Below are 25,659 nucleotides of genomic sequence, written 5' to 3'. Positions count from 1 at the left end.
GAAACAAATCAGATTAATTATTTAATTGTTTAAGCTAATTGAGTTAAAAATTGATACTCTAATATTCATGTACTTCTGTATTTTCTATTTATATAAAGACCCTATTATTACATACTGTATGTATTTTACCGGTGGCCAGGTAACTCAGTTGGTAGAGCAGCTGGCTACGGACTGGAAGGTTCGATCCCAGGTGGTGACAGGATTTTTTTCTCGTTGCCAAACTTTCAGAACGGCCCCGAGGTTCACTCAGCCTCCTATAAAATTGAGTACCGGGTCTTTCCCGGGGGTAAAAGGCGGCCAGAGCGTGGTGCCGACCACACCACCTCATTCTAGTGCCGAGGTCATGGAAAGCATGGGGCTCTACCTCCATGCCCCCCAAGTGCCTTCATGGCATGTTACGGGGATACCTTTACCTTTTCTATGTATTTTACCATTTATTAATGTTATTGTGCTCAATGAACTCTCTTAATTTTGTGATGTATTTTGTAAATTGAACTAATTTAATTGTATATGTTTGTATAGTTTGGCTGATGAATTATATATGTTCTTAAAATGATTACTAGTCTGTGTAGCTCTACTGATGAATTGTTTATGATTATAAATTGAATTAATCTACTTGATATTAATTGCACAAATTTGTATAGCTTAATGAAAGTATGCTACTTTGTATTGTATATATTTGTATAGTTTTGGCCGATGAATTGTATATGCTTTAAATTGAATAGTAATCTATATAGCTCTACTGATAAATTGTTTGTGTTTGTAATTTGAAGTAGTTTGCATGATATGTATTATCAATTTCTGTATATCACAACTGGTTGAATTGTTTATGCCTTAAATTTAATTAAATTGTTTTGTATCATAATATAGCTCAACTTATGAATGATCGTTTGCGTTTGTAAATTTAATAATCTGATTGGCTATGTATTGTATACTTTTAGTAGAGCCATCGACGTAGCTCAGTCGGCAGACTCGCTGGGCTGCTGATCCGGAGCTGCGTTCGGGCTTGGGTTGGATCCCCCTTTGGACTTTGGTTTCTTCCGAGGTTTTCCACAGCCGTGGGACTGAAGCCGGATGGTCTATGGCGAGTCCTTGGCATCAACACCTTTGATTTGATTACCCCCTTTGATTTGATTACCTGGTTGGGTTTTTCCGAGGTTTCCCCCACCGAAATGGCAAATGCCGGGTAATATTTTGGCGAATCCTCGGACCTCATTTCATCTCACTACATCTCGCCAAAATGTAAAAAAAAAAAATTGTACAACATTGTAAAAATTGTAGAAAATTACTAAATTGTAAAACTATAAAAATTTGTAAAAATTGTAATTGTAATATTGTAAAATGTTGACATGTTCCACATCTTAAAGCTTCATTGCTCATGTAAGATCTATGGAATAAAATAAATGAATGAATGAATGCATGAATGAATGAATGAATGAATGAATGAATGAATGAATGAATGAATGAACTACGCCCGAGCACGAGCTTCTGCTCTTCGGGCTGCAATGCCTGATGTAGCTCAAGTGTAAAGTATTAAATAAATGAAATGAAATAAAAAAAATACCTTCCAGACTTTGATATTTCAATATGAAATTCAAAACTAAATGAACAGTATCTTAAATTTTCAATTAAAGAAACAGTCACGCATCTTCCCCCGATCCACTCTACATAAAACAGCTTCACATGTGTTGTAATCGTTTCTAACAGGGTTTTTATTTACGAAAATTTTCATGTAAAAATGATATGAATGCTAAAGTTTACAATGAGGGTCACTAGAGAGAATGCTATCTTTTTAATAATTTGCTAGCCAGACTAACTCAAGGGTAACAAAAGACTTTACTACCGACAACTGTAATCCTCTTAATCAGCGGTGGTCAACTGGCGGCCCGCGACGTGGTTTATTTCGACCCCGCGGAGTCTGAGGTTTATTTTCAAAATCGCAACATTTACTATTACCTATACTGACTAGTATTCAGCTTTTATCACTACACCTTTTCACACGTTTACAGTATTTTTAAGCAGACTGTATAAGCCTAACGTTCTCAATGCGTTGGATATTCTCTTTTAAAGCTTCAACTTGCCCTTTAATAACATTGGACTTGCGTTGAAGTTCCAGAATGTATTATTATTATTATTATTATTATTATTATTATTATTATTATTATTATTATTAGACCCCCTCTAATCCTAAGACCTTTGAGGTCGCTTGGTTCGCCAATGCATTAAAACGGCACTGAGCCGGCAGATGGCAGGCAGTTCTGCAATCTGAATTCACTGTAGGTTTTCCACTTTGGCCACACCACCCTACGTATTTCCCACACGGTAGACGTAGGACCGTCTTGCAGTAATCCGTATGTTTCATATCCCATTGCAATAGAACACGACCTCGCCGTCGTCCGGTATGGTCTAGTGGCTAGGATACCTGGCTCTCACCCAGGAGGCTCGGGTTCGATTCCCGGTACCGGAATATATTTTTTTCTTGTTAAATGTTATTAATCCTTATATAAAAGTACAACTACAGGAGAATAGGAACGAGTAAGAACGGGGTAGGAATTTAAATAAATAAATATGTAAGTAAACAAATACGTAAATGAATAAATAAATAGATAATTAAATGAACTAATAAATAAATATATAAGTAAACAAATACATAAATAAACAAATAAATAAATGGACAAATAAATGAACAAATAAATAAGCATGAGAGTAAAAAAATACATAAATGAACAAATAAATAAACAAATAAATAAGTAAATAAACAAATAAATAAACAAATAAATATATAAGTAAACAAATACATAAATAAACAAATAAATAAATAAATAAACAAATAAATATATAAGTAAACAAATACATAAATAAAGAAATAAATAAATGGACAAATAAATAAATAAAGAAATAAATAAATAAACAAATAAATAAATAAACAAATAAACAAATAAAGAAATAAATAAACAAATAATTATATAAGTAAACAAATACATAAATGAATAAATGAACAAATAAATAAACAAATATGTAAGTAAACAAATAAAAAGATGAAGAAATAAATAGATAAATAAATAAATAAATAAATAAATAAATAAATATCTACGTAAACAACTACATAAATGAACAAATAAATAAATAAACAAATAAATAAATGAATAAATAAATATCTATGTAAACAACTACATAAATGAACAAATAAATAAATAAACAAATAAATGAATAAATAAATATATATATAAGTAAACAAATACATAAATGAACAAATAAATGAACAAATAAATAAACGAATAAATAAATGAATAAATAAATAAATAAATATATAAGTAAACAACTACATAAATGAATAAATAAATAAACAAATAAATAAATGAATAAATAAATATATATATAAGTAAACAAATACATACGGTAAATGAACAAATAAATAAACAAATAAATAAATGATTAAATAAATAAATATATAAGTAAACAACTACATGAATGAACAAATAAATAAACAAATAAATAAATGAATAACTAAATAAATATATAAGTAAACAAATACATAAATGAACAAATAAATGAACAAATAGATAAATAGATGAACAAATAAGTAAATAAATATGTAAGTAAACAAATACATAAATGAACAAATAAATAAGTAAATATATAAGTAAACAAATACATAAATGAACAAATAAATGAACAATTAAATAAACAAATAAATAAATAGATGAAGAAATAAGTAAATAAATATGTAAGTAAACAAATACATAAATGAATAAACAAATAAATAAATGAACAAATAAATAAATAAATAAATGAACAAATAAATAAATAAACAAATAAATAAATGAACAAATAAATAAATATGTAAGCAAACAAATACAAAAATGAACAAATAAATAAATGAACAAATAAATAAATGAACAAATAAATAAATAAACAAATAAATAAATAAGTATGTGAGTAAACAAATACATAAATGAATAAATAAATAAATGAATAAACAAATAAATAAATAAACAAGTAAATAAATGAACAAATAAATAAATAAACAAATACATATATGAATAAATAAATAAATGAATAAAAAAATAAATAAATAAACAAGTAAATAAATGAACAAATAAATAAATGAACAAATAAATAAACAAATAAATGAACACATAAATAAATATGTAAGAAAACAAATACATAAATGAACAAATAAATACATAAACAAATAAAGAAATGAACAAATAAATAAATAAAAAAACTAAAGAAACAAAGAAAATAAATAGATTAATTAAAATATACATATAAATAAATAACGATTTCCAAAACGTAATATTAAAATTATTCCGGTACCGGGAATCGAACCCGAGCCTCCTGGGTGAAAGCCAGGTATCCTAGCCACTAGACCATACCGGACGACGAGAAAACCAGCTTCGAGATAATGATGCCATGTGCTCGTAGCTGCAAGATAGTGTGAAGTTTACGATGCGGGTAGACGTGCAAGCCGCAGTTATCACTTGGATAGCAGTTGGTTTGCATATCACACGGAACAAGCTGCACTGAAGCAGGTCATTCAGGTGATGAAAACTTTCTGTATTCTAATCCACTAATATTCTAAGAGACAATTTTGGAAGGAAGCCTAGCACCTGATAAAAATTATTAAGTTCTTCAAAACATTGAGGTCTGGAGATATTCTACGTTCATCTTTAGCAAGAAACAATTGACAGTATAATATACGAGTAGAACAGACCTTGAAATCGTCGCCATTTTATGTTTTACAGTTCACACTTCTTACTAGAGATATCATGCACTTCATTCCCTGATAAATTGACTCGTAGATACTGAATATGAACAAAATCCGTCCTATAGTTTAGTAGAAATCGCTGTACACAGACAGACTAGTACTAAAATTATTATATTTCATGTACATCATTCCCTGATAAATTGACTCGTAGATACTGAATATGAACAAAATCCGTCCAATAGTTTAGTAGAAATCGCTGTACACAGACAGACTAGTACTAAAATTATTATATTTCATGTACATCATTCCCTGATAAATTGACTCGTAGATACTGAATATGAACAAAATCCGTCCAATAGTTTAGTAGAAATCGCTGTACACAGACAGACTAGTACTAAAATTATTATATTTCATGTACATCATTCCCTGATAAATTGACTCGTAGATACTGAATATGAACAAAATCCGTCCAATAGTTTAGTAGAAATCGCTGTACACAGACAGACTAGTACTAAAATTATTATATTTCATGTACATCATTCCCTGATAAATTGACTCGTAGATACTGAATATGAACAAAATCCGTCCAATAGTTTAGTAGAAATCGCTGTACACAGACAGACTAGTACTAAAATTATTATATTTCATGCACATCATTTCCTTGATAAATTGACTCGTAGATACTGAATATGAACAAAATCCGTCCAATAGTTTAGTAGAAATCGCTGTACACAGACAGACTAGTATTAAAATTATTATATTTCATGTACATCATTCCCTGATAAATTGACTCGTAGATACTGAATATGAACAAAATCCGTCCAATAGTTTAGTAGAAATCGCTGTACACAGACAGACTAATACTAAAATTATTATATTTCACGTACATCATTCCCTGATAAATTTATTATTATTATTATTATTATTATTATTATTATTATTATTATTATTATCATTGGTGTAGTACATCTCTTTCATGACGACAAAAGTCAATAGTTTAGAGAAAGTAGGCTATGAGTTCTACTCGGAGGTCCACACTGTTTATTTGCGTTGGCTGATACGTAAGCGATATTTTCATTACGAAAAGGAAAACCCAGGATCCTCTCTTGAGCCATGGACAACAAGTGGAAGACAGTGAAGACACTCTTAAGTGTTACATTGAAGCAGGTTCATAAATTAACTGTCAGCCACATGAAATCTCATTTGAACACTTAACCTTCGCAGTAATGCGGACGAGGTGGGCCTATCCTACGTGAACTGCTTGCTCAATCAAAGGATGCTCTTCTTACAAGGCACCACACCCTAATATCAAGGTCTTGGCGCCATCTCCAGGCGTGTCTGTGGTTACTTTTCTACAGAAAAGTTCGTTTACTGCATTCATTTTTCATTACTCGTGATCATCTTTCTAATTGAGACAAGTAAAAGATTTTGTAGTAGCTGAAGGCTGATTTCAAAGCATCGTTTGGCTTCTGAATTCCTCAGTCTGTAAGGATTTAGTCGATGCTGGTTAGTAAAAAACTAATGTCTCCATAGTTGATGTAAAGCAGTCGATTGCTAAACGCCAAATGTTGAAGAAAGTTCGAGTACTTGATAGTGATTACTCATCCAATACAATTCACGAAGCCCTTTATCTACCTCAAATAGCTGCCCCAACTGAGTTTTCTATCTCACCTTCATTGAAACGTTTATTCACTATTTCCTCACCTTTCGCACTTCAAGTTTTTGTTATTCAAAAGAATCACGTATTGCTATGGTAACAGAAGAGAACACTCAAATAATAGGAAGCACTAGTAGACGTATGACATTTTGGACTCTGTAAGAAAACAAACTTAAAAAAACTGCAAATTGTTATCCACTTTTGCATATATTCTCGGAATTTTAGGCAATGTAATTGCTTTTCTTGATTTCGATTTACTTTATAACAATTTTAATATAGAGAGTGAACCGTAAATAATGTCATTGATTTCAAGGGGTTATTCTTTGAGATATTTAAAACAAGAATGTTCCATACAATTTTGCTCGTTTTTGCTTTCTTTTCGAGAAAAAAAAAATAGTTTTATATGAAATATTTCATAGCGTGTTTTAGGAAAACCATTAATGTAATATTTCCAATATGCTCAGTGAATTTAAAAGATCAGTTTATTAACATAATAAATGATCGAAAGAATTTTAGTTTTGTCCTTGAAAAATACAGAAATGTGATCCGAAGAGATGCAATATTGTAAAATTCCTTTGCTGAACGAAAAGTTACATTTCTTCGGATCAAATTTCTGCACATTTAAAGGGCAGAATTAAAATTCTTTCAATAATTTATTATCATAATACACTGCTCTCTTAAACTGACTGAGCATATTGGGAATTAAATCAAGAATAAAAACAATTTGTATCTTGAAAAGGAAGCAAAACGAGCAAAATTTTATTGAATTTTTCTTGTTTGAAATATCTAAAAAAAAAATAACTCTCTGAAATTAATGACATTACTTAGATTCACCCTGTATATTCTAAAAGTAAGAAATCATAATTTAATTATACAAATATAACAAAACACAAGCTAAATAAAGCGTTTCAATAATACAGTCTGATCTGTTTGGGTATGGACAATTTTAATTTATTATTATAAAGCTATTATGATAGTAGGAACAATTTCTTGCTGGTTATATTAGGATTAAAAGATGAGAGTTTCCATGACAACCAACACTGCATAATCTGAAAGGACAAATGCAAATCGTAGATGATTAAAATGGCTACTACAAATCAACAGCGGGCACAATGTGTTCTTTGGTATGCTAAATTTGAGAGTGTTAAAAGTGTACAAAGGAAATTTCGACGTGAGTATGGTGTGCGTAATGTACCTAAATATGATTCCATAATGTTGTGGTATCGAACATTTGTAGAAACAGGTTTTGTATTTAAAAAAATCATGCAAGAGGTCGCAGGCGAAACCCAGTACGAGGAGCAGCTATCTCTTGGCTTGGTCCCCAAACTCCCCAGATTTAACCCCTCCTGACTTCTTCGTGTGGGGTTTTGTTAAAGACATTGTCTATTCACAGAAACCCGAACATTGACAATCTGAGAGCAAAAATTACTCAAACTTCTCAACAAACCACCCCTCTTACGTTACAATGGACATGGGCTGAATTGCATCACCGTTATGAGTTGTGCAGGGTGCGCAATGGGGGTCATGTTGAGCTCTGAGGAATCTCCCATCTTTCAGCGTTGTATGCATAAAGTTTCAGCAAATAAAGTTCAGTAGTAAATGTTTTACGGTGTTTTTACTTTATCCATACCCAAACGGATCACCCTGTATTTTTTTAATTTACTTGATTATTTAACGACGCTGTATCAACTACGAGATTATTTACCGTCGAAGGGATTGGTGATAGCGAGATGATATTTGGCGATATGAGGCCGAGGATTCGCCATAGATTACCTGACATTTACCTTATAGTTGGGGAAAACCTCGGAAAAAACCAACCAGTTAATCAACCCAAGCGGGGACCGAGCCCGCGCCCGAACGCAACTCCGGATCGGCAAACAAGCGCCTTAGCCGACTGAGCTACGCCGGTGGCTCCACCCTGTATTACTGTCTATATTTCCGAGCCTAATAAACTATCTCTTAATCAAGAAGTCGCCATCCAATGTAAATATCGGACATATCTAATGCTGGAAATATTATAGTAGGCTATATTTATAGAAAATATGCTTAACATCATTTATTTTCTAAGTACACGAAATAAAAAAAAACAATCGTGATTAACTTATGGAAAATTAAAATTTGTTTACGAAAATATACCGCTTTCAATTTCTTTCAATTATCTTGGCTTCGTTTATGGGAGAGACGTTCAGTTCATTCACTCTGTTTGCTGTATGAGATTTTAAATAATTCCACACCTATTTCCCTAGTTCCTAGCTTCACACTTCTAGCATCCCACTACAACCGTGATACACGTTCACAGCATAACCTTGTTCTATCAATTCCATTCCATCACACATCTCTCTACTCTGCTTCCTTCACAATACACACAGCTCGTACCTGGAATTCCTTGTCACAGGAAATCAGGAGCAGTCGGAGTCTAAAATCTTTTAAGTACACTCTACTTAGAAATGTCTTTAATGAACAGAACTAGACTCTTGCGGAAGTTTCTAAATAGTCTTAAATTACCAAGATATAATTTTTTTTTCTCTCTCTTCTTCTTCTTTTTTTATTATCTTGATATATCACTTAATCATTTGTGTTTGTATGCCATTTAGTACGACTTTGCTAATCAACATTTTATGTCTTGTAACTCACATGTATTCTCCTATTAGTATATTAACTGTATAATATATCTCAAGTGAATTAATCGTCGAATTTATCTCGAGTATTTTAGGTCTTATAAATTGTGTTTGTGTGTGTATGTGTGTGTGTTTGTGTGTGTATGTATATTCCCCTTATGTTATGTAACTGATTTTGATTATGTGTAATTTTCTACTTTATTTTATATATTTTGTAACTGATCTTGACTATTGTAATTTTCTACTATATTTTATGTAATTTCTAAGGTATTTTGTTTTGTGTTGTTTTGTAATCTAATTTTGTATTTCATGTATATTATTCAAACCTGGTTGAGTGGAAGAGAAGGCCTCATAGCCTTAACTCTGCCAGGCAAAATAAACCTGCTGCTGCTGCTACTACTACTACTACTACTGCTACTACTACTACTACTGCTGCTTTAACATCGCTGACCTCGAATGGATGGTCTTCGATTTGCCGTTTGTCTGTGCGCAATCTGTGTACAGTTATTTGTCGATTTTTTTAATAATCAGTATCAACTAGTCAGTTAGTCGGGGAAGTATTGCACATGAAATGCAATAGGCCTACTAGTTTTTTTTTTTTAATCTCGTTCAACTTCAGAGCTTATTCAGAGTCCAGCTGCAAATCTCAACCCAAGGCCTTAATTTTTTTCTACATACTATTTTGTTGACAAAATAAAATTATATTTAGTCGTGATTCTATTTCGTTGGCCTTTTTTTTCGCTACGTGGACAGCTATAGTCGCGTCGCTGTTATTCCCGGCGTGACTCCTCCTCGTTGCTTACGTCTTAGGAAGTGAAGGCTCTATAAAGTCTAGGTACGTAGTAACGTTCACCATTTTTGTTCTTTCGTTGCCGAGCTACCGGACGAGGGATCTATTTGCCACACCGTTAAACATTATCATGTCGTAGCTCCTATGATAATAAATCAAACGCAATGTAATTCAGCAAATAATTGAGCGGCAAATAACGTCCTCGTGTGCTTTCTGCGAACGCCAACGAAAGAGCCAAAAAGGCGGGCGATTGTATTAAGTACAGGGACATCACTTTATTTTTACTAACATTTTTAACATTAACCTGGCTATAGTCGGAAACACTGTAACCCTCCTTCCATTATAGGAGTTTGAAGTTGCTAGTGCAATATGTAAACAAATCATTTTACTAGGTACAGGAGGAGAGAAAAGTGGTGTATCCACTTATGTTACAGGGAAATATAGTATTACGATTTTCAGTTTGATCATTACTTTACAGTATTTTATAAAAAAAAAACAGTAGAATAGTAACAATTTTTTTCACAAACTCAAGTCTTCCGGCGGTTATATAAATTATGTAATGTCTACTTTATTCAGCACATTACTAACCTAATTTATTCCTGAGAATTTTGTGAGCACTTCCGTAAGAAACCCCAATTTCTACAGCTAACTTCTTGACCGACTTATTACGACCTCGCTGCATCCTTTCTCTAGCATCTTCTACAGCATTTTCTGTCACCTTTGTTGGCCATCTTAAACTTTTCTTCCTTTCTGTACACTCTGTTGCTCTAAATATATCTACCAGATTAATGACATTTCTACGAAAATATTTCGTAATGATATAATCAGGAAATTGTGAAAAAAAAAAACTGTTGTTCACATTAGGTTACATTGTAATTCCAGTTTTCATCATCGTCCTTCATATCTACAAATAGTAAAACAAAACTCTTGTTTAAATAATGCTGTTAAGTACCGTACTGTATTATAGGGTGCCGTACTTTCGGTAACTCTAATCTTCACTTGTGCTCAATCCACACAGATAAATTCAGTTATGCTACACACTATACTTGTGTGAAAATAAACTCCAATAATATAAACTTTTTCTTCTATAGAAAATGAACATATTTCTGAAACACACTGTACCCTGTACTGTTTATTTCACTGCTAGCAACAGCGGCCGTAAGTTTGTGTGACTGACGTTAGCAAGTACATTAGTGAAAGGGGTGGGAGTCAAGTACATTTAGAAACGCAGGTACAATAAAAATTGAAGTAAAAATAAAATGATGTCCCTGTATTTATCGAGCCTTAGGAAATGAATGACGTCATCCTCAGCGAATCACAAGACGCACACGTTTAAATGTAGCAGACCTGCAACGTGATTGGCTGCCGGAATTAAGAGCGGCGGGACTATAGGTTATTCTGTCAGCGGTGTCCCCGCTTGTTCCCTGCAGCCGACTGCAATGCAGACATGTCGAAAGTGTAGCCTAAATCAGTCCCCTACTTGATAAGCAAAGCAAATGAGTGTCCAGCGTGATTTCAGGTTAGTTACTTGTAATAAAAGTAATCGAGATATTTTCTGCTAGGTCCGTTACGCAAGCTACTTACATAAAAGTGACTCAGTCGATAATGGCGTTGCCCCGGGCAACAGATCTTACAACGTAACTCGTCAACAGCTGCCATTCATCTCGAGAGCCAGTCGAGCTGAATCGCTGGCCGTCACGTCATCGCGTCCGCCAAGTTCGGAGTTCACACCTCGATTAATCGACGCGGCGGGAGTTTTCATGTCTTCCTCTCACACTTAAGGGGGGAGGTACACCATTGGTCTGCAAAAATTTAGTGAAATTCATTTTTTTATATCTCATCTATACTAATAATAAATCTGTAGCCAAAATTTTTCTGGTAATTTTCGATTTTCCAAAAATAATTGGTGTTAACATGTATAATTAACCATCCTGAAACCGAAAATCGCTTTTTTGAAATTTTTGTTTGTATGTCTGTCTGTCTGTCTGGATGTTTGTTACCTTTTCACGCGATAATGGCTGAACCGATTTATATGAAAATTGGAATATAAATTAAGTTCGTTGTAACTTAGATTTTAGGCTATAATGCACTCAAAATACTTTACTTAAAAGGTAGGTTATAAAGGGGACTGAATTAAATAAATCGAAATATCTCGCTTATTATTAATTTTCCTGAAAAATATTACATAACAAAAGTTTCTTTAAAAATAATTTCTGATAAGTTTTATTCTCTGAAAAATTTTGATAGGACTGATATTTAATGAGATAAATGAGTTTTAAAATTACAATAACAACGCCATCTAAGGCGCTGTACTGAAATAAAAACAAATGACTTCGTCTATAACGGGTTCTGGACAACAACAATCGAAAGCTATTAAACATAGCCTAAGAGAATGTTTCTGTGTTTGTATGAAGTAATATCGGAAGCTAATTAATTGTTTAATTATTATTTCACCATTGGAAAGTGTAGTTTCTCTAGATGGGCATAATTCTACAATGTTGTTACAGTAACTTCTGAAACATATAGCAAGTAATATAAAGTATACACATTAAAACTAAATGACATGTCAGTCTTCATTAAACTATGGTTGCATGTAATAACAATTAAGAAACATGTTAAAGGAATTGTCATTGCACCAAATGATCGCTCTCTGGAACAAAATGACCGCATTTTAATTATTTAAATACAATTTAATTATCTTGTTTACATTTTCGTATTGTAACATTTCTCAATATTGATGGCTTTGTCTTTTCGTACGTTTTCTCATTGAAAGAGTAGGAATTGATAAAAAAAGGTATCCTATGAAAGTTGTCTGTTTTGAAGAGCTCTATCAAATGGTATCCTATTTGACACCGACTCCCATTTGAAATTTTAAAGTAATACGCCACTGACCCCACTTCCTGTTAAGGCTGATTGATGAAATCAAGCTGAAGTAAAAGTTCACATGTGCTTTAGTAACAAATATTTTTTCTCGAAAATTTTAATGCACTAGATTCCGAAATAAATGACTTACTGGTGGTCTGAATCACCCTGTATATTTGTCTAAGTTAGCGTTATGTGGATTCCAGCGCCATAATTGACAGAAATAATTAACAGTTCAGCTGCAATCAAAATGACTGAAGATGAACAGACCTTGCTGTAAATTCACGGAATTTATCTCACAAAATGAATCATGATACGGTAATGTTATGAGCTATACCTAGCTAGTATATACTGGATGAGTTAAGTATCGCCCGTTACCACCTGTTTAGCATAACCAAACAGCAATTTCTTCACTAGAGGTTCGCCCCTGAAATCTGGTCTTCACACAACCCACACAGCTCGTCGGAGTTCCGAGAACTTGTCACAAAGAGCAGTTCCTGCAGTTCTGTTATCAAGTGGGTAAGTGGGTCTGCAATATCCTGCTGAATAATTCTTCAGCTGTCCGCCCGATCGATCTGCTTCATCAGCAATAACTTGCAACTGACATGTCCAACTGGACCGAGGATGCATTATTACGTAACAACGTCTATAAGTAAATATAAAGCTGCTCGGGTTGGTATGCCTGATAGTTTGAATGCGATATATATCGATCGTAACCGAAATAAAAAAACTCATGTACAGTTTTAGTTTTCAGTCTGAAATGCATCTATTTGTTGAACTAAACTAATTAATAACATATATTTAATGTTAATAATTAACGTTTTCGTCTTTTTTTTTTGGCATCTTCAGATTAATACATAGAAGCAATATCTGTTACCTGGTGATAAGTACTTACTTATTTACTGGCTTTTAAGGAACCCGGAGGTTCATTGCCGCCCTCACATAAGCCCGCCATCGGTCCCTATCCTGAGCAAGATTAATCCAGTTCCTATCATCATATCCCACCTCCCTCAAATCCATTTTAATATTATCTTCCCATCTACGTCTCGGCCTCCCCAAAGGTCTTTTTTCCCTCCGGCCTCCCAACTAACACTCTATATGCATTTCTGGATTCGCCCATACGTGCTACATGCCCTACCTATCTCAAACGTCTGGATTTAATGTTCCTAATTATGTCAGGTGAAGAATACAATGCGTGCAGTTCTGTGTTGTGGAACTTTCTCCATTCTCCTGTAACTTCATCCCTCTTAACCCAAATATTTTACTAAGCACCTTATTCTCAAACACATTTAACCTATGTTCCTCTCTCAAAGTGAGAGTCCAAGTTTTACAACCATAAAGAACAACCGGTAATATAACTGTTTTATAAATTCTAACTTTCAGATTTTTTGACAGCAGACTGGATGACAAAAGCTTCTCAACCGAATAATAACACGCATTTCTCATATTTATTCTGCGTTTAATTTCCTCCAGAGTATCATTGGTATTTGAATTTTTCCACCTCTTCAAAAGATAAATTTCCAATTTTTATATTTCCATTTCGTACAATATTCTGGTCACGAGACATAATCACATACTTTGTCTTTTCGGGATTTACTTACAAATCTATTTCTTTACTTGCTTGAAGTAAAATTTCCGTGTTTTTCCTAACATATTCACGTCATCCGCATAGACAAGCAGCTGATGTAACCCGTTCAATTCCAAACCCTCTCTGTTATCCTGGACTTTCCTAATGGCATAGTCTAAAGCAAAATTAAAAAGTAAAAGTGAAATGATTGTCAAATATAAATATTAAAATTACAAAATAAAATCACGAGTTTCATTCATGCACTGACTATATCACGACAAATTGCGCGTAATTGACAGTCTTGCTTCCAACAGCGAAGAAAAATAATGCCAAGAACCGTAAGTATCAGTCTGAGCTCAAGTTTCATAACCATAGGTTGAATAGTTTATACAGGGACATCATTTTATTTTTTACTTCAATTTTTATTGTACCTGAGTTTTTGAATGTACTTCACTCCCACCTCCTCTACTAGATAACTCAGTTCGTGTTATTGTTAATACTGTACTGTATTTTTATTAAACAAAAACCTAATGAAAATGATCAAACTCAAAATTACGATATCTCCTAGTTTACGTAAATGGATGAACTACGTTTCTTCCCTCCTATACCTAGTAAAGTGATTTGTTTGTATTTTACTCCATTATCATCGAACTTCAATCGTGGAAGGGGGTAGCAAAAGGGTGTTTCCGGCTCTGAACCATTAATCCAAAGGCATAGTCAGGTTAATATTAAAAATGTTAGTAAAAATAAAATGATGTCCCTTTATAAAAAGTGTACCCATACAATGAAAAAATGCAACTTTCGAAGAGAAATAAATCAAAATTAATTTGCAGCTTACAGTGCAGTAGATAATAATAATTCTAGGTTAATTCAATAGCCAAAAATTATTTTATTCAACACAAAAAAAAAAAAAATTCAAACAGCCACGAACATTAAGAGTAAATCTATAACTATCTAATTTCAGGCATTTCTTTTTTTCTAATTTCCATAGACCATAACGACCATCTTCCGCTAGAATGATTATAGGCTACACTCACCACTCCCGGGATCGCGGCGCTGACGAACAGTGCCAGGGAGTCCGGCCAGGGCAGCAGGCGGTATTGCTCCCACCACCGCTTCACGATTAGGCTCACGTAGAAGCCCAGAACGAACGACATCGGGATGCTCTCGCCCTGCTGCCCGAAGTAATGCCGGATTTTTTCGAATATCCTGCAACACAAAATTAAACAACAGGGTTCACTTCCTTCTTGGGGCTGTGCAAGCTTTCGGCATAAACACACTTTTGCGTTTCCATCAGTCTTGCCAGATCGTGGAATTTTCTTTCACTCAAAAACGTTTTAGTAGAGTCCTGCGTTTGGTTACTTTGAATACAAATTAAGTGCACAGTGGCGTCCCTTCGTTATATATAAATGGGGATAAAAACTAGTGTTGTGGGACTTAATCGATTAATCGATCAATTTCTGTTGTAAGATTAACCGATCAAAAATATTTAATCGAATAATAGAGTCGATTAAAATTAATCAGTTGTAGTAGATAAAAATTCCGACAATATTCCTGTCTCGGAAATTGTTTACTTAAAAGCACAATAGTACTGTTATTTTCTAACTGTAAACCAGGTAGCGTAGGGAAAATCATTGCACAAACACTTCAGAAAGAGATGGAGATATGAGGACAGTGACCTAGTCTACCTCTATTGAAAGTTTAAACACAATACGAAACCCTTATTAAGTTTTATGGTTTTCCAAGAAAACTTCCTCCTTGTTGTCAGCTCATCTTCCTAGCACATGAAATATATACTTTTCTGGGATTCGTCCCCCTCATTCCTTATAAAGTAGCCATGTCTACACTGTGTGCAAGTGAGAGCGTAACTACCTTCTTCTTTTTCTAAAATCTGTTAATTCGATTACAATAGGGGCCAGTTTTCTGTTTCGACCACTGTAGTTTTACAGTTTCTGTACTGAGTTTGTATATGAAGGTTCTGTGTTTAGTTTTATAAAGAAAAAAAAATCAGTTTGAAAAGTATAAACTCCATTATGTCACATGAGAATTTGAGAGGTAAACTCGGTGAAACCTTTGGATTTAAATTGAACGATCGTGGAGAAGTGCTTGACAGAAAAAAAAAGTTTTTTCGTGTTTAGTGATGCAGGAAACATTGTTACTAGACGTAGAGCGGCACTTAATTCGGAGCATGTGAATGCACTCACATGTTTAAAATCATGGATGAAGCAGTATTAACTAGGTGAGTCTTCATACTTTTTGTTATTTATGTTTGTCTAAAAAATTCCAGGAGAAATTGACACAATAAATTATAAGCCTCATAATAAAAATGTTAATAAGTAATTAAAATAGTTGTTTTGTAATACAACGATACAATATATACAGATATACAACATTAATTTAATACTTATGCTTATCACCGAACACAAGTTAAATTTAACAATAATTGTGTATTACAGTCTATTAAAACATTTTTTCAACTCGATCAAAACTCGATTAATCGATTAAATTTAAATAGATAATCGATTAAATACTTTGATCGATCAACAGCAGTAATAAAGACTATTAGCCAATCAACGGTAATTTAATACGTTTATCACATTACTGGTCTTCTGTCCCCGCCCCTACCTAAAGATGTAACCACTGTTGAGCGATGAACTCAGTGACTGGTAGACAGAGGACGTGGTGTAAACAGCAAGGTGAGTACAAACACTGTACATACTTGTCTCTAATCGTTGGAGGCACCACGCATCAGATTCTCTACAAGTTTCCACATAATTTTTTGTCTGAGTAAAAACAGTTATATTACCGGTTGTTCAGTATGGTTGTGAAAATTGAACTCTCACTTTGAGAGAGGAATATATGTTAAGGGTGTTTGAGAATAAGGTGCTTAGGAAAATATTTGGGGCTAAGAGGGATGAAGTTACAGGAGAGTGGAGAAAGTTACACAACGCAGAACTGCACGCATTGTATTCTTCACCTGACATAATTAGGAACATTAAATCCAGACGTTTGAGATGGGCAGGGCATGTAGCACGTATGAGCGAATCCAGAAATGCATATAGAGTGTTAGTTGGGAGGCCGGAGGGAAAAATACCTTTGGGAAGGTTAAAATGGATTTGAGGGAGGTGGGATATGATGATAGAGATTGGATTAATTTTGCTCAGGATAGGGACCAATGGCGGGCTTATGTGAGGGCGGCAATGAACCTCCGGGTTCCTCAAAAGCAAGTAAGTAAGTATCAGTTTAAAAATAAATTTCTTTCTTCTTCTTTACTGTATCTTTTGATGTAAACTCGAGCATGATCAAAGCGATCGTTTATCAGTAACGTATTGAGTGGTGTTCCTGTTGTGGGCGAAGTCTGATAGCTTTCCAAATTAGAAGTTTCCATAACAGAAGATTCCAACGGATGGACTCCACTGTACTAGCTTCGTACAATTCACGCTTACTAAATCACGCAGTTGTCCCTCATGTCCGTTTATTCGTGTACCTGTGTGGGTAAGTCGGTGAACAACAGGAATATCACTTGGATTTAATAAAAACAATAACGAAGTATACACATTTTTTATTTTTATTTTAGTAGATTATTTTACGACTCTTTATCAACATCTAGGTTATTTAGCGTCTGAATGAAATGAAGGTGATAATGCCGGAGAAATGAGTCCGGGGTCCAACACCGAAAATTACCCAGCATTTGCTCATATTGGGTTTAGGAAAACCCCGGAAAAACCTCAACCAGGTAACTTGCCCCGACCGGGAATCGAACCCGATCCACTTGGTTTCGCGGCCAGACGCGCTAACCGTTACTCCACAGGTGTGGACAAGTGTATATAGGATGATGCACGAGGAGTATCGCCACTTACGGAGTTTATTTCTGGAGATAATCTGAGCAAAAACTGTCATGCAAACATTTGTCCTATTCTCAATATCTTCTTAGTTACATTAATTTGAAGGTATTAAAAATATCTTGTTTCTTTAGTTTTAAGAGTAAAAGACTATTGCAAATAGAGAATGAACTATTCAGAAATATCACTTCTTTAATTGGCTAGTGTTCTGAGCTAGAAATGTGTTGTTAATTCTTTAGTTACTTTGTACAGATTTTTATTCCAATTTTCAACTAAAAATTACATTACTGTTACCACACTTATCACAACAAAGTACAATCATATTACTTACTTACTCACTGGCTTTTAAGGAACCCGGAGGATCATTGCCGCCCTCAAATAAACCCGCCATATGTCCCTATCCTGAGCAAGATTATTCCAGTCCCTACCATCATATACCACCTCCCTCAAATCCATTTTAATATTATTTTCCCACCTACGTCTCGGCCTCCCCTAAAGGTCTTTTTCCCTCCGGCCTCCAAACTAACACTCTATATGCATTTCTGGATTCGCCCATACGTGCTACATGCCCTGCCCATCTCAAACGTCTGGATTTAATGTTCCTAATTATGTCAGGTGAAGAATACAATGCGTGCAGTTCTGCGTTGTGTAACTTTCTCCATTCTCCTGTAACTTCATCCCTCTTAGCCCCAAATATTTACCTAAGAACCTTATACTCAACCACCCTTAATCTCTGTTCCTCTCTCAAAGTGAGAGTCCAAGTTTCACAACCCTAAAGAACAACCAGTAATATAACTGTTTTATAAATTCCAACTTTCAGATTTTTTGACAACAGACTGGATGATAAAAGCTTCTCAACCGAATAACAACACGCATTTGTGCGAGATCGTGCGTATTTGCTTGTTTTCCGCACAGAACCAATACGCGGTAAGTGTGAAATACCACATTCAGTATTCCCAACCTAACACACATAACAATTTCCCTCTTCTTATCGCTTAAGCGCGACATTCATTTTACTTCTTTAGGCTTTTAACATATTATTTTTAGAGACGTTTAACATAGTAATAACTATAAATTGGAAACTTACCACTGCAATTTCACCTAAATTGCACTGTTAATTATTGTTTTTAAATATTTGCAAAAATTAAGTAAAGTCTACTACTCCACGAAACTTATTGCAATCCTGATAGAAGTAACATTAAGGAAGCCGTGAAAAAATCAACAAGATTCCAGATGCCGATGTTATTACTGCAATATGTTATATAAATAATATTGTTAAAATATTAAAATGAAAAATAAATCATTACATAACCTTACCGTTTGTTTTAAGTTCGCGTTTATAGACTGGGGGAAAAAAAAGACAGACGTATATCACGGCCTTCTGGAGTATAGTAAACACAGAAAACATTTTATAGCAACAATGTTGAAGAAAGATATTTTGGTTTTCCGAAGTTGCCGTCATTAAACAGAAACCAAGATGGAGATTTCATTGCAACTAATTAGAAATTTTTCTTTCAGGTATGTAATAAACGATCTTCGCACAAAATAATGTACGATACAGGAGCGGTATGTTTGTTTTCACGTTCTCGGAAATTAAAAAAGCTCAACTATATTTCGCTTTTTCAATCTTTTCCTCGACCATGAAAACGTCAACATACCGCTCTTGTAACGTATATTACTATTCCCATATACAATCATATTACTTTGTGTAAAATATTTAATTATATAACAATAACTTACCATTAGAGGCTGAGAACTGCAACAGAAGAGGGTATTATGTTTCCATGTGCACAAAAAAAAAAAAAAAGAAAAAAGAAAAACAGGATTTCCTAGCCCTATGAGACAACATACACTAAGCAACGAGTTTCATTCACCTGTAAACATAAATGTAGCTTCTTCAACGATCGTGTTACTGTATGTAAATCCCCAACTAAACAAATTCCGTCCATTGGTTTAGTAAGTTACAAACAGAAGATAGATTGGTCCAGGTGCTTAGAATCATCGCGACGGGATTTGAAACGGAAATCAACGACCTACGATAACGGACTCGAAGGCAATGTTGACAAATTGCGTGAAAGTTGAAGAAAGTAATATTCAACTGTCATAATTTAAACTAATGTGTGAGTTCGTTGGTTAGTACCTAGCAAAACGTTGAAGTTGCTCACACATTGGAAGCTGCCATAAATTTTACGCTACACCTACCGGACAGATCGACTATTAAAACACGCGAGAAAATAAACAGCAGATGTACTAAGCGACGGTAAAACGAACATTCCTGAGATGTGATTTATTACAACGAATATGAAACTAGTTGGCCTACTAATACATGTATGTTTTCAGTTGCCCGTATTGGCCCAAGTGCAATGTTTTGCTTATGAAAGTTACATACTCACATAAAGTACTCCACTGTCACTGTGTAATGTAAGTAGAGCTACATGGTGTGCCATAATCCATGGGACACACATAACTAGCGAATGATGTTTTGCTTTAATGTTCTAGAGGTGACCAAAGGCTACCGTTTCGAGTAGCTATAATTGTACAGTGTGTTACAGAAATTCAAAGCAATACAAATAAATAAGTAAATAAAGAAATAAGTAAATAAATAAATAAGAAAATAGAGAAATAAGTCAATAAATAAGCAAGTAAATAAATATTACTCGACCGAGGCGAGTGGAGTCGCGGGCGTAATGTGAACTATCGCGATACGGTATTATGAACGCAGGAGCAGTGGCGCCACGGCTCCAGGCTGCAGGACTCCACTGGCCTTGGTCGAGTAATAAATGAGTATGTAAATAGATAAGTAAGTAAATAAATAAGGAAATAAATCAGTAAATAAAGAAGTAAATACATAAATAATTAAATAAGTAAGGAAATAAATAAATAATTAAATAATAAGTAAATAAACAAGTAAATAAATATGGAAATAAATAGTTAAATAAATAAGTAAATAAACAATTAAAGAAATATGTAAATAAATAAGAAAATAAATAATTAAATAAGTAAGTACATAAACAAGTAAATAAATATGGAAATAAATAGTTAAATAAATAAGTAAATAAACAATTAAAGAAATATGTAAATAAATAAGAAAATAAATAATTAAATAAGGAAGTACATAAACAAGTAAATAAATATGGAAATAAATAAATAATTAATAACTAAATAAACAAGTAAATAAATAAGCAAAGAAATAGTTAAATAAATAAGTAAATAAACAATTAAAGAAATATGTAAATAAATAAGAAAATAAATAATTAAATAAGGAAGTACATAAACAAGTAAATAAATATGGAAATAAATAAATAATTAATAACTAAATAAACAAGTAAATAAATAAGCAAATAAATAGTTAAATAAATAAGTAAATAAACAATTAAAGAAATATGTAAATAAATAAGAAAATAAATAATTAAATAAGGAAGTACATAAACAAGTAAATAAATATGGAAATAAATAAATAATTAATAACTAAATAAACAAGTAAATAAATAAGCAAAGAAATAGTTAAATAAATAAGTAAATAAACAATTAAAGAAATATGTAAATAAATAAGAAAATAAATAATTAAATAAGGAAGTACATAAACAAGTAAATAAATATGGAAATAAATAAATAATTAATAACTAAATAAACAAGTAAATAAATAAGCAAATAAATAGTTAAATAAATAAGTAAATAAACAATTAAAGAAATATGTAAATAAATAAGAAAATAAATAATTAAATAAGGAAGTACATAAACAAGTAAATAAATATGGAAATAAATAAATAATTAATAACTAAATAAACAAGTAAATAAATAAGCAAATAAATAGTTAAATAAATAAGTAAATAAACAATTAAAGAAATATGTAAATAAATAAGAAAATAAATAATTAAATAAGGAAGTACATAAACAAGTAAATAAATATGGAAATAAATAAATAATTAATAACTAAATAAACAAGTAAATAAATAAGCAAATAAATAGTTAAATAAATAAGTAAATAAACAATTAAAGAAATATGTAAATAAATAAGAAAATAAATAATTAAATAAGTAAGTACATAAACAAGTAAATAAATATGGAAATAAATAAATAATTAATAACTAAATAAACAAGTAAATAAATAAGCAAATAAATAGTTAAATAAATAAGTAAATAAACAATTAAAGAAATATGTAAATAAATAAGAAAATAAATAATTAAATAAGTAAATAAACAAGTAAATAAATCAGTAATTAGATAAGGAAATAAATAAATAATTAAATAAGTAAGTAAATAAACAAGTAAATAAATAAGTAAATAAATAAATAAGAAAATAAATAATTAAATAAGTAAGTAAATAAACAAGTAAATAAATAAGTAAATAAATAGTTAAATAAATAAGTAAATAAACAATTAAAGAAATATGTAAATAAATAAGAAAATAAATAATTAAATAAGTAAATAAACAAGTAAATAAATCAGTAATTAGATAAGGAAATAAATAAATAATTAAATAAGTAAGTAAATAAACAAGTAAATAAATATGGAAATAAATAAATAATTAATAACTAAATAAACAAGTAAATATATAAGTAAATAAATAAATAATTGAATAAGTGAGTAAATAAACAAGTAAATAAGTCAGTAAATAAATAAATATGAAAATAAATAATTAAATAAGTAAGTACATAAACAAGTAAATAAATATGGAAATAAATAAATAATTAATAACTAAATAAACAAGTAAAGAAATAAGGAAATAAATAAATAATTGAATAAGTGAGTAAATAAACAAGTAAATAAGTCAGTAAATAAATAAATATGAAAATAAATAATTAAATAAGTAAGTACATAAACAAGTAAATAAATATGGAAATAAATAATTAAATAAGTAAGTACATAAACAAGTAAATAAATATGGAAATAAATAAATAATTAATAAGTAAATAAACAAGTAAATATATAAGTAAATAAATAAATAATTGAATAAGTGAGTAAATAAACAAGTAAAGAAATAAGTACATAAATAAATAAGAAAATAAATAATTAAATAAGGAGGTAAATCAACAAGTAAATAAATAAGGAAATAAATAGTTAAATAAGTAAGTAAATAAACAATTAAAGAAATATTTAAATAAATAAGAAAATAAATAATTAAATAAGTAAATAAACAAGTAAATAAATCAGTAATTAGATAAGGAAATAAATCAATAATTAAATAAGTAAGTAAATAAACAAGTAAAGATATAAGTAAATAAATAAGAAAATACATATATATAAATAAATAAATAAATAAATAAATAAATACATTTGTCTACAGAGAGTACAACTACACTCCAATCACCGCGATCCGACGTGAGGAATCCCGAACTAGGCTCCACGAGTTCGCCGGATAGAAAATAAGTTACAAAAGAATGGAAACACTCCAACATCAAGAAATAGCTGAAGCGGCATACAAACAGGAAGTCTGCAGTGCACAGAGCAAGACAAATATTTTACTGAGAGCCTAAGTGAAACTCTTGCATTGTGTGTGATAGCGTCATGCATAGCGAAGACTACATCGACAGTGGGGACTAGAAAACTATTACATCGGCAAAAGAATGTAGACTTGCAATCTCTGCATCAAGTGCCCTCCGCGTATCTGAGTGCTATGGGTCAGGCATCATCTTCCCAGTAGTGAACCCCTGCGCACTTACAGCATCGTCAGTTTCTCATTAATAATTCCACGGGAAAAGAAGAGACAAAATGGCGCCGCGGTCCTTGAAGAAGAAGACTATGAGTGATAATTATTACCTTGTTGGTGATGGCCTTGCTTGTTCAATTTTATTGTCGTTTATAATACTCTTGTTGTTGATGTTCCTATTGTTGACTAAATTCTTGTATTTATTGTCGTTTATAATACTCTTGTTGTTGATGTTCCTATTGTTGACTAAATTCTTGTATTTATTGTCGTTTATAATACTCTTGTTGTTGATGTTCCTATTGTTGACTAAATTCTTGTATTTATTGTCGTTTATAATACTCTTGTTGTTGATGTTCCTATTGTTGACTAAATTCTTGTATTTATTGTCGTTTATAATACTCTTGTTGTTGATGTTCCTATTGGTGACTAAATTCTTGTATTTATTGTCGTTTATAATACTCTTGTTGTTGATGTTCCTATTGTTGACTAAATTCTTGTATTTATTGTCGTTTATAATACTCTTGTTGTTGATGTTCCTATTGTTGACTAAATTCTTGTATTTATTGTCGTTTATAATACTCTTGTTGTTGATGTTCCTATTGGTGACTAAATTCTTGTATTTATTGTCGTTTATAATACTCTTGTTGTTGATGTTCCTATTGTTGACTAAATTCTTGTATTTATTGTCGTTTATAATACTCTTGTTGTTGATGTTCCTACTGTTGACTAAATTCTTGTATTTATTGTCGTTTATAATACTCTTGTTGTTGATGTTCCTATTGGTGACTAAATTCTTGTATTTATTGTCGTTTATAATACTCTTGTTGTTGATGTTCCTATTGTTGACTAAATTCTTGTATTTATTGTCGTTTATAATACTCTTGTTGTTGATGTTCCTATTGTTGACTAAATTCTTGTATTTATTGTCGTTTATAATACTCTTGTTGTTGATGTTCCTATTGTTGACTAAATTCTTGTATTTGATGAGACTCTTGTTTCATTTTTAAAGGTTTTTAATTGAGTCGCCTATAATCAAATTACACTCTATCCAAAAATCTGATTTGTATCATTTTCATCAGCGTCTGTATTTCTTTTTTGTATTTAAGTTATATGTGCTATCTGGTAGGATGGAAGAAAAGGCCTTATGGCCTAATCCTGTCAGATTAAATAAATAACTAATAAAAAAAGACGAGAAACTAGTGCAGTTACAATCCAAACGGTGATTTTACTGCTAAAGTTAAGGCAGATAAATTTCAGTTTGACTCCAAGTGAGCAGTTTATCACATTCCATATGAAATTCTGCAGTGAAACATACCTTAATTCAATATTTTATAATTTGGAGAAAGTGCAGTTTGATTCTAGGAGATTCAATTGATAATGTTCCTGTCTATGTTTTTAACTCTGTTCTTGTTCATTATTTTTCGATGTTCCTGTTTCTGTTGTTGGCGGTGTTCTTGTTTTTATGTTCTTGAAGCTCTTTTCTTTGAAGATATTTCTGTTCCTTTTTTCACGGTGTTCTTTCATTTAACTATGTTCCTGTTTCTATTGACGGTGTTCTTGTTTTTGTTGTTGTTGTTGTTGAAGGTCTTTCGTTTGAAGATATTTCTGTTCCTTTTTTCAACGGTGTTCTTTCATTTTACTATGTTCCTGTTTCTATTGACGGTGTTCTTGTTTTTGTTGTTGTTGTTGTTGTTGTTGTTGAAAGTCTTTCGTTTGAAGATATTTCTGTTCCTTTTTTCACGGTGTTCTTTCATTTTACTATGTTCCTGTTTCTATTGACGGTGTTCTTGTTTTTGTTGTTGTTGTTGTTGTTGTTGAAGGTCTTTCGTTTGAAGATATTTCTGTTCCTTTTTTCAACGGTGTTCTTTCATTTTACTATGTTCCTGTTTCTATTGACGGTGTTCTTGTTTTTGTTGTTGTTGTTGTTGTTGTTGAAGGTCTTTCGTTTGAAGATATTTCTGT

At 31.8% G+C, this 25,659-nt stretch overlaps 1 protein-coding gene and 2 non-coding genes across 3 annotated transcripts in view; 1 reads left to right on the top strand and 2 right to left on the bottom strand.

The window, feature by feature from the left end:
- Positions 1 to 25,659, bottom strand: part of Best2 (bestrophin 2) — a 478,470-nt gene that overhangs the window by 211,684 nt on the left and 241,127 nt on the right. Inside the window, exon 3 of the mRNA XM_069829668.1 lies at positions 15,243 to 15,414. Within this exon, the coding sequence (XP_069685769.1) occupies positions 15,243 to 15,414 (172 nt within the window). The remainder of the gene's footprint in view (positions 1 to 15,242; positions 15,415 to 25,659) is intronic.
- Positions 2,396 to 2,467, top strand: TRNAE-CUC (transfer RNA glutamic acid (anticodon CUC)). Its single transcript has one exon. It is a non-coding gene; the product is annotated as a tRNA-Glu (tRNA).
- TRNAE-UUC (transfer RNA glutamic acid (anticodon UUC)) lies at positions 4,312 to 4,383 on the bottom strand. Its single transcript has one exon. It is a non-coding gene; the product is annotated as a tRNA-Glu (tRNA).

This window comes from Periplaneta americana, chromosome 1 (genome assembly GCF_040183065.1).
Source record: "Periplaneta americana isolate PAMFEO1 chromosome 1, P.americana_PAMFEO1_priV1, whole genome shotgun sequence".
Classification (NCBI taxonomy): Eukaryota; Metazoa; Arthropoda; class Insecta; order Blattodea; family Blattidae; genus Periplaneta; species Periplaneta americana.
Note: the sequence above shows the minus strand (reverse complement) of the source record. Positions and strands in the feature narration are given on the sequence as shown.